The 9,927-nt window shown below is 42.4% G+C and overlaps 2 protein-coding genes across 2 annotated transcripts in view; one reads left to right on the forward strand and one right to left on the reverse strand.

Moving 5' to 3' along the window:
• The window catches only part of LOC133560682 (axin-1-like), a 36,283-nt gene extending 27,038 nt beyond the window's left edge, over window positions 1–9,245 (reverse strand). Inside the window, exons 1-2 of the mRNA XM_061913481.1 lie at window positions 9,043–9,245; window positions 1,107–1,800 (exon numbers count right to left, since the gene is read on the reverse strand). Of these exons, the coding sequence (XP_061769465.1) occupies window positions 1,107–1,730 (624 nt within the window). The 5' untranslated portion in view covers window positions 1,731–1,800; window positions 9,043–9,245. The remainder of the gene's footprint in view (window positions 1–1,106; window positions 1,801–9,042) is intronic.
• Window positions 5,559–5,767, forward strand: LOC133540885 (small ribosomal subunit protein uS14-like). Its single transcript, XM_061883947.1, has one exon. It carries the CDS (start codon window positions 5,582–5,584, stop codon window positions 5,750–5,752), a length of 171 nt encoding a protein of 56 aa, XP_061739931.1. The 5' UTR covers window positions 5,559–5,581; the 3' UTR covers window positions 5,753–5,767.
• Window positions 9,246–9,927: the final 682 nt, after the last annotated feature.

Here is a 9,927-nt window from a genome sequence, read left to right on the forward strand (position 1 = left end):
AGCGAATAGCTATTGACGCTATTCGGCCATGTCTGCCTTAGCATCGCCGGTAAAATGTGCAGACCAAACGATCGGAAGTTTCATATCTTGTGACACTGGATCAATTTAAATCGTCGATTGGTAAGTGTTTGTTTGGAATTAAATGTGGGTGGAGGGAAACGCTGGATGCAAATATAGTTTCAAATGTACATACAGCTAGCCTAAATAGCATGTTAGCATCGATTAGCTGGCAGTCATGTCTTGACCAAATATGTCTGATTAGCACATAAGTCAATAACATCAACAAAATTCACCTTTGTGATTTTGTTGGAAATGCATCTGCAGGTTATCCATACATCTCTGTGCCATGTCTGCCTTAGCATCGCCGGTAAAATGTTTAGACACTCCGGCACATTCAATGGGGGTCTGACGGCAGATTTCTTTGACTTTATCGTTGGAAATGCATCTGCTTTGAGTGTCGCAGGATATCCACACAATCTTGCCATCTCTGTAGTAGCATAGCTTTCGTCGGTAAAGTGTGCGGAACAAACGACTGACCATTTCGTCGGCTTTCCCCACATCCTCGTATTCTGAACAAATTTCGTCCAATTTCTTGCCACTTTCGCATCTTTGGGCCAGTGGTGCAACTTGAATCCCTCCCTGATCGTGTTGTTACACCCTCCGACAACACAAAGACGAGGCATGATGTCTCCAAGGTTCCAGAAAATAGTAGAAAAAACAGAAAATAACAGAGCTGAGAGGTGTTTGTAATGTGTTTGAAAAAATGGCGGCTTTATTACCAAGGTGACGTCACGTTCTGACGTCATCGCTCCGAGAGCCATAAATAGAAAGGCGTTTAAGTCGCCAAAATTCACCCATTTAGAGTTTGGAAATCGGTTAAAAAAAATATGTGGTCTTTTTTCTGCAACATCAAGGTATATATTGACGCTTATATAGGTCTGGTGATTATCTTCCTCTTTAAGGTGTGATACATGAAAATGCAGGTCATAATGGTCCACGTACACAATAACATTCTACTCCGAACTAGGATCATATCAAATCAATATTGCCCATGTACACATGGCTAATGAGATATTGAGTGCGCTACAATGTAAAAGTAAACGTACCTGCTCAAACATGGCGGGGTCCGGATGCGGCCTCCCCACGCAGTCTCGGATGAAGCTCTTGGTGGCCGGCTTGATCTGCCTGGAGACGATACCGCTTCCGTCCACAATGTACTTCCTGTAGATGGCCTTGGCCAGCTTGGCCCGCTTCTCCTGGCTGGTCTTACGGAACCCCGAGCAGGCGAACCAGAAGTCCAGGAGGTCCGCGCAGCCTTCCTGGCACAGGAAGTTTCGAAACAGCTGGATTCCCTCCTGGTCGTCCAGGAGCGAGTGAAGGGACTCGGCCCACTTCAGGTAAGGCGGAGTGGGCGAGGCCGAGCCCTCCGGTTCGTAGCCCAAGTCCAGGTCGGGGCGACGGGGGGTCGCCGAAGAGGAGGAAGGCGTGTAGCTTGAGGAATCCCCCATCTTGGCGGATAACGATGACAGGGGGAAGCCGAGTGTCTGGGATAGGCCGCCTGGACGGGTGACCGCCGACTGGACCGGGGGGTCCACGTCAGAGCCCTCCTCGCCAGGGACCGGCGGCCGTGGCGCATCCTCCGTGAAATGGGCTGGGCCGCTGAGAGAGGCCACCACCCCGCCTCCGCCACCCCTGAACCCAATCCCATGTAAGTCCCTGACAACGCTCATGTCTCTGGTTGCACACGGCAGAGGTCAGACGTCCTCCTGCAGCAATGATTCTGCAGACAAACAATTCTCCCTGTGATGGCAGACAAGAATAGAAGTCGGTGTCACAAAGGAAATAATGGAGGGACGCCGTCAGTCTATTATTGTGGTGTATTATTTGGACCGGCACACTGTGATAAACAGACTGGGAGAACATTAAGAAAATTATTTCAGAAATAAAAACAATGCCAAGCAATAAAGCAGTTTACAGTGACAGTTGCTTTTTATTAGCATTGACTCAAACTTGTGTTTAACAAACTGCTTGGATTTCAGGTCAACAGGCCAGCTTTCAAAAAAAGTAGAACAAGCTATTGAGGACTACATTTCACAAGGTAAGCAAACAAATGTTAATCACTTGCTAGCATGAGTTAGCTGTCGGCTTAAGCTAATCAGCTAGCTACTAGCCTTGCAGCAATGCCAAACATTGAAGTGAGACTCCCGTCGCTCTCTTTTTTTCTATTCCCTGTTTTGGAGTAACTTATTCTAACATTTCTATGACAGTTAACAAAAATGTATTTTCATGATGGCAACAGATTGTCACTGGGACAGGTATTTACATTACTTCTAAAGGGAAAATGTGATGCCAAATTCAAACAAACTGTATTTTATCCATTAAACGAAAAAACACAACAACAACAGTTTAACCAACAGTCGCTTACATTTTATGATCTGGCAAACTTTGTTCACACAGGCCATCACCTGGCTAAATGAAGAGCCCAAAGTAGTCGTTTATTCGGAGGCCCTATCCAGCTCCATTACAAATATGTCATTCATATGAAACTATTTTTGTTGAGGCTGGGCCATAAAACAATATCAATTTATATCACAACTGACACGTAATTGATATCAATAAAAACATGCGTTCAGCAAAACATTCGATCATTTTAATCTAGGTAGGTTGGTCTCTGGTAACCAAACAACGCAGGAAGTGATATTGAATCAGTGGGAGTGACACGCTAACAGCCAATCAGGTATCCACTATCAAGTTTTGTTGCACCATCTTATTGTCTCACAGTTGTGTTTGCATGGAGTGAGAAGTACAAATGAGTGCTGCAGAGAGTGAGTGAGTTGTCACATAGACAATACGGCAGTTTTTTTTTTTTTAGATTCTTTTTCAAACGGACCATAGTCTGACCAATGAGGTCTGTAAGTTATGCAAGGCACTCGTCCCCAGCAGGACTCGTAATACCACACACCATGTTAGCCGCACAACAGTAACTTCCTTTGATCTAAACCTGCAGAAAATAGTTCTCTCTTTGTTTATATGGTCACACTTTGCACTATTTTCATACACAAAGCATTTCTAACATATTCCTTATTTTTGCACCATCATTTTAAAGAGCTCATTGCTAAGTGTTTGATGTGATATTACAATTTTGTTTACGTTGAGTGTTTCCCATGCTTGTGTTGACATTTCCTTTCCTTTCTGCCTTGATAGCTGAGGGAAAAATAATCAGATGAAAGTTACATTTTAAATATATTTTTTTATATTTTATACATTTATATTCTTGTCTTTATTTTTGATAGTTTATGAAAAACTAATAATTAGCGCCATCGACCGATACGAAACAACTATACTGCGATACAGTTTTCAGCCATATCGCCAAGCCTTAACTTTTGTACTTTTTTAATCAAATGAGTATAATTTAATGCATGTTTTGTACTTAAATTCATGGGAAATGGTGTAAAATAACAAATTCAACATAATTCAAATATTAATTTGGAATCATTCCTGAGAAAACGCCGGGCTGTGTTTGAACGTAGTATAATTGCTTTACAAGACTAGCACCAATTTGAACAAAATATTTTAGGGGAAATTTGGCAGAAAATTGAATATGAAGTTCACCACTAATTGATTAACGTGGACCCCCACTTAAACAAGTTGAAAAACTTATATGTGTGTTACCATTTAGTGGTCAATTGTACAGAATATATACTGAACTGTGCAATCTACTAATAAAAGTTTCAATCAATCAATCGTGCATCAACCAAAAATCGGGGTAATAGATACAATTAATTGGGATTTAGATGTTTGTCATAAACTACCGCACTGTATTTCACAGATTATAGAGCGCATACCCACAAAATGCCGAAGCAACCATTTCCAGATCAACACCATATAAAAAATAGTCAACAACAGGAGATAACGTCGACAGTAACCTACCACATAGTGAAGGACATAAACCATTTGATTTCCTATTATGCAGCTCATTTTTATTTGACAGTTATTGAAATATCTTGGGTGACATCATGTACAAACGTGCACATTATTTGTTTTAAACTATTACAGTTGCGTTCTGTACAAAAAGTGCACTTTAATTTACTGTTGTTTTGATATGTCATCTCAGTGACATCATGCACAAAAGTGCACTAATAGCTTGTTTTAAAAAGTTTCTGACAATCTTGCACTTTGTTTTGAAAATGATATGAATGTTTGTGCCACTGCTTAATAACTGTTTAACAAATACAGAATGGTTACTTTACTTCATTGTGATTTCCCTCTCTGCATGAAAGTTTAAAATGAGCATATATTAATGCAGTTTGAACAATAATTTTTTAATGTAGACACATAGAATCATCATACTGCTGTGATTATATGCATCCATCCATTTCCTACCGCTTGTCCCTTTTGGGGTCGCTGGAGCCTATCTCAGCTGCATTCGGGTGGAATGCGGTGTACACCCTGGACAAGTCCCCACCTCATCGCAGGGCCAACACAGACAGACAACATTCACACTCACATTCACACACTAGGGCCAATTTAGTGTTGCCAATCAACCTATCCCCAGGTGCATATCTTTGGAGGTGGGAGGAAGACGGAGTACCCGGAAGGAACCCACGCATGCACGGGGAGAACAAGCAAACTCCACACAGAAAGACCGCGAGCCCGGGATTGAACCCAGGACTACTCAGGACATTCGTATTGTGAAGCCCATGCGCTAACCCCTGTTCCACCGTGCTGCCCTAATGGAGTCATTTTATATTATGCAGCTCATTTTTATTTGACAGTTTTTGAAATATCATGTGTGACATCATGCACAAAAGTGCACTTTGTCTTAAACTATTGTAGGGGTGTTCTGTACAAAAAGTGCACATTAATTTATTGTTGTTTTGATATGTCACCTTAGTGACATCATGCACAAAAATGCACTAATAGCTTGTTATAAAAATGTCTCTGACAATCTTGCGCTTTCTGTTTTGAAATGACATGAATGTTTGTGCCACTGCGTAATAACTGTTTAATAAATACGTAATTGATAAATTTACCTAATTGTGCATGAAAGTTTAAAATGAGCATATATTAATGCAGTATAAAGAATGTTTTAATGTAGACACATAGAATCATCATACTGCTGTGATTATATGCATCAAGTGTTCATTCAAGGCTAAGGCACGGTGGCACAGGGGTCAGTGCACGTGCCTCACAATACGAAGATACTGAGTAGTCCTGCGTTTAATCCCGGGCTTGGGATCCTTCTGTGTGGAGTTTGTATGTTCTCCCCATGACTGCGTGGGTTCCCCCACCGCGAAAAACATGCACCTGGGGATAGATTGATTGGCAATAGGGCTGGGCGATATGGCCTTTTTTTAATATCTCAATATTTTTAGGCCATATTACGATATACGGTATAAATCTCGATATTTTGACAAATTCACCCTTTTAGAGTTCCGAAATCGGTTAAAAAAACATATGTTTTTTTTCTGCAACATCAAGGTATAGATTGACGCCATCATAGGTCTGGTAATAATGTTCCCCTTTAATAAATCAGAAACTGATGACATAGCTTTTCCGACGCTAGAGCGGAAGAGACAAGATGGGCCATCAGCAGCTCTACTGGAGTCACCCCAGAAAGTTCGGTCAGGGATCTCGATCCTGCCAGGTTTGCTCGAACAGACATGGTCTGATCCGCAAATACGGACTGAACATGTGCCGCCAGTGCTTCAAACAGAACGGCAAGGACATCGGCTTCATCAGGCTGGATTAAACATCTTCTTGTGCAGCGACATCCTTCGCAGTCATCAAATGGCCAAATGTTATCGGGAAGGCCTGATTAACCATGTCTAATTCTGCACACTGAAAAATAATAAATGTTATTTTTCCGAAGGGAAAAAAAAAAAAGAAACTGATGACATAGTGCTGTAGGGCTTCACGGTGCCAGAGGGGTTAGTGCATGGGTGTCAAACTCTGGCCCGCCGTGTAATGTAATTTGGCCCTTGAGGCAATATCAATTTAGCATTAGAGCTTGCCCGCCGGTGTTATACAGCGTCAGTGCCGCTGTAACACCGCATTCACCGCTAATACTCATACTTGCCAACCCTCCTAATTTTCCCGGCAGACTCCCGAAGTTCAGTGCCCCTCCCGAAAATCTCCCGGGGCAACCATTCTCCCGAATTTCTACCGATTTCCACCTGGAAAACTATATTGGGGACGTGCATTTAAGGCACTGCCTTTAGCGTTCTATACAACCTGTCGTCACGTCTGCTTTTCCTCCATACTAACAGCGTGTCACATAATATTTGTGGCTTTTACACACACACACACACACACACACACACACACACACACACACACACACACACACACACACACACACACACACACGCACATGTGAATGCAAGGCATACTTGGTCAACAGTCATACAGGTCACACTGAGGGTGGCCGTATAAACAACTTTAGCACTGTTAAAAATATGCGCCATACTGTGAACCCACACCAAACAAGAATGACAAACACATTTCGGGTGAACATCCGCACCGTAACACAACAGAACAAATACCCAGAACCCCTTGCAGCACAAACTCTTCCGGGAAACTTCCAGCAAACTGACCAATAATTAACGTTTTATTCATGCATTTTCTATTGCTACTTCAAAACTTGAATGTTTGGTTCATTCATTATTGTTTTTTTATTTTCAAATTTATTATTAGCCTGTGGAAAAAATTTGATATTTACCTAGGAAGATTGCAAAATTTTATATGATATGCCATTGATATTTTTTAATTATTATTATTATTTGAAACTGGATTTTGCATGTCAGTAAAGTTATATAAGCCTTGCTTGTTCAATATTTAATGCAAAACTTGTTAGGGTTAATTTGTTCAACCTTGGCCCGCGGCTTTGTTCCGTTTAAAATTTTGGCCCACTCTGTATTTGAGTTTGACACCCCTGGGTTAGTGCGTCTGCCTCACATTACGAAGGTCCTGTAGTCCTGGGTTCAATCCCAGGCTCGGGATCTTTCTGTGTGGAGTTTGCATGTTCTCCATGTGAATGCGTGGATTCCCTCCGGGTACTCCGGCTTCCTCCCACTTCCAAAGAGACATGCACCTGGGGATAGGTTGATTGGCAACACTAAATTGGCCCTAGTGTGTGAATGTGAGTGTGAATGTTGTCTGTCTATCTGTGTTGGCCCTGCGATGAGATGGCGACTTGTCCAGGGTGTACACCGCCTTCCGCCTGATTGTAGCTGAGATCGGCGCCGGCACACCCACGACCCCAAAAGGGAATAAGCGGTAGAAATGGATGGATGGACATAGTGCTGTATTTTACTTCTTTATCTCTTTTTTTCCCCAAACAAAAACGCTTTGCTCTGATTAGAGCAGGGGTAGGGAACCTATGGCTCTAGAGACAGATGTGGGTCTTTTGATGACTGCATCTGGCTCTCGGATAAATCTGAGCTGACATTGCTTAACAGGATAAGTAATGAATAATTCCACTTGTAATCACAGTGTTAAAAACAACGTTCAAAATATAAAACTTTCTCACGCATTTTTATGTTCAAGAAGTTGCGTTAATGGTAAGAACTTATTTATTTATTATTGGTTAGTGTGGGGCTTGTCCTCCTGGGGGTTCTTCAGACCACCAAGAGCCTGTTTTAGGGTTACAATATTGTTTTATTTTATTTTTCTCTCAGTTGCTTGACAGCAATTGTCTTTTTCTTTTTCGTCCTCACTCGCGCTCTGGCTCCAGCCCCAACCCTGTCTCTTCTCCTGGCTGCTGCTTTTAACAGAGCGACAGGTGATTAGATAAAAAGGCCCAGGTGGGCCGTTTACGCACCTGTCGCTGATTTCAAGGCCGGTCCTGGCAACATCCCGCTTTGCTGCAGGCCCGCAGGCCACGCCCCCCCACGGTTAGCTTCAGAATAACAATGCTATTACCCTGCGATGAGGTGGCGACTTGTCCAGGGTGTACCCCGCCTTCCGTCCGATTGTAGCTGAGATAGGCGGCAGCGCCCCCTGCAACCCCGAAAGGGAATAAGCGGTAGAAAATGGATGGGATGGGGTGGATACAAGGAATAAGAGATCTATTATACTCTGGAAATGTTGGTTTTACTTAAAAATGCAAACGTTTAGTTGTGTTCAGTGTTAAAAAAAAAATATTATATGGCTCTTAGTGAAATACATTTTAAAATATTTGCCTTTTTGGCTCTCTCAGCCAAAAAGGTTCCCGACCCCTGGATTAGAGGGTACTTGAATTAAAAAAATGTTCACAGGGGGTACATCACTGGGAAAAAAGGTTGAGAACCGCTGGCCTAGCCCTACTTATCACATTGAATTTTCATTTCATTTATTTTTTTACTTTTTCTGAAATTGTAGAAAAGTCTGGGCCCTGCCTATGTTCTAAACTCGATTTTAAAAATGATTGTTTGCATTCTCCAGTAAACAAAATCGAACCATTGGTGGCAGTTGCTTACTTTTTATCTGCAGTCAAACTTTGTTCGACTATCGCCTTTCTGTTGAGTTCGGAGTTGGGAAGGTAGCGTGGAGAGGAGAAAAAAAAAGTGCCAGAAGAAGCCGGGGAGGAGAAAGGTCGTGCATCGGAGGCTTTTGCAAATGTTAATAGTTGTGTGTGTGCAAGCTAAGCTCGGCCGCCAGCCTAGGAAGGCTTTGAAGTGAGCATCTCATTCATGTGGGCCTGCAGAGGGAGGTGGGGGATGGGCAACTACACAAACTAACTCCACAACCACATAAAACGGCCCGAGCGTGCAAAGACACCTCCAAAAACACGGACGCACTCTCCCCCAAAAAAAGTACTTTCCACCGGCGTGGGGAGCTCCGGTGCTCCTTTGCCACTAACTAAACTTCCCCCTTAAAGAAACCAGAGCGGGTCGAGGTGAAAGAAAAAGAGGAAAGCGACAGAGGGCACGTTTTTCCACTCTCTTTAGCCTGTTAGCTTAGCTTAGCTTAGCGTTGCTAAACCAGCTAGCACAGTGTGTGCGTGTGTGTGTGTGTGTGTGTGTGCGTGTGTGTGCTTCTTTCCAAAAGTCCGCGTCCTACCGTCTCTGAGAGGCCGATCCCCGTGTTGCGCCGCATTGGGGACACAGGCGCCGAGTGTGTGCTCCGAGCGGCAGCATAGGGAAGGCTGGATCGGGTTGAAAACCGGGGAAAGGAGACGTCTTAACTCGCCATGGAGGCTCTCTGTCTGCACGGCAATAATACGCGTGCGTGACCGCGCACGTACGCGCACAACTGCAACGTATGGGAACGTTAGGGGGCGTATACATCTCCATGTTTTCATTTTTAAATAATACTATAAAAACTAGGGGTATGGGGGGGAAAAAACGAATCGAATACGTTGTGCGATTCAGAATCGATTCTCATTAAAAAAAAAAAAAGATTTTTTTTTTTTTTTTTTTTAATCAATCTAACAAACCACTACTCAGCAATACCATAACAATGCAATCCAATTCCAAAACCAAACCTGACCCAGCAACACTCAGAACTGCAATAAACAGAGCAATTGAGAGGAGACACAAACACGACACAGAGCAAACCAAAAGTAGTGAAACAAAAATGAATATTATCAACAACAGTATCAATATTAGTTATAATTTCAGCATAGCAGTGATTAAAAATCCCTCATTGACATTATCATTAGACATTTATAAAAATAATAAAAAAGAACAATAGTGTCACAGTGGCTGACACTTGCATCGCATCTCATAAGCTTGACAACACACTGTCCAATGTTTTCACAAAGATAAAATAAGTCATATTTTTGGTTCGTTTAATAGTTAAAACAAATTTACCTTATTGCAATCAGTTGATAAAACATTGTCCTTTACAATTATAAAACCTTTTTTTTTTTTTAAATCTACTACTCTGCTTGCATGTCAGCAGACTGGGGTAGATCCTGCTGAAATCCTATGTATTTAATGAATA

This window comes from Nerophis ophidion, linkage group LG01, assembly GCF_033978795.1.
Source record: "Nerophis ophidion isolate RoL-2023_Sa linkage group LG01, RoL_Noph_v1.0, whole genome shotgun sequence".
Lineage (NCBI taxonomy): Eukaryota > Metazoa > Chordata > Actinopteri > Syngnathiformes > Syngnathidae > Nerophis > Nerophis ophidion.

What these genes read in the sequence shown, in the direction of transcription:
- LOC133540885 (XM_061883947.1), top strand. Translation starts at nt 5,582, where the DNA reads ATGGGCCATCAGCAGCTCTACTGGAGTCACCCCAGAAAGTTCGGTCAG.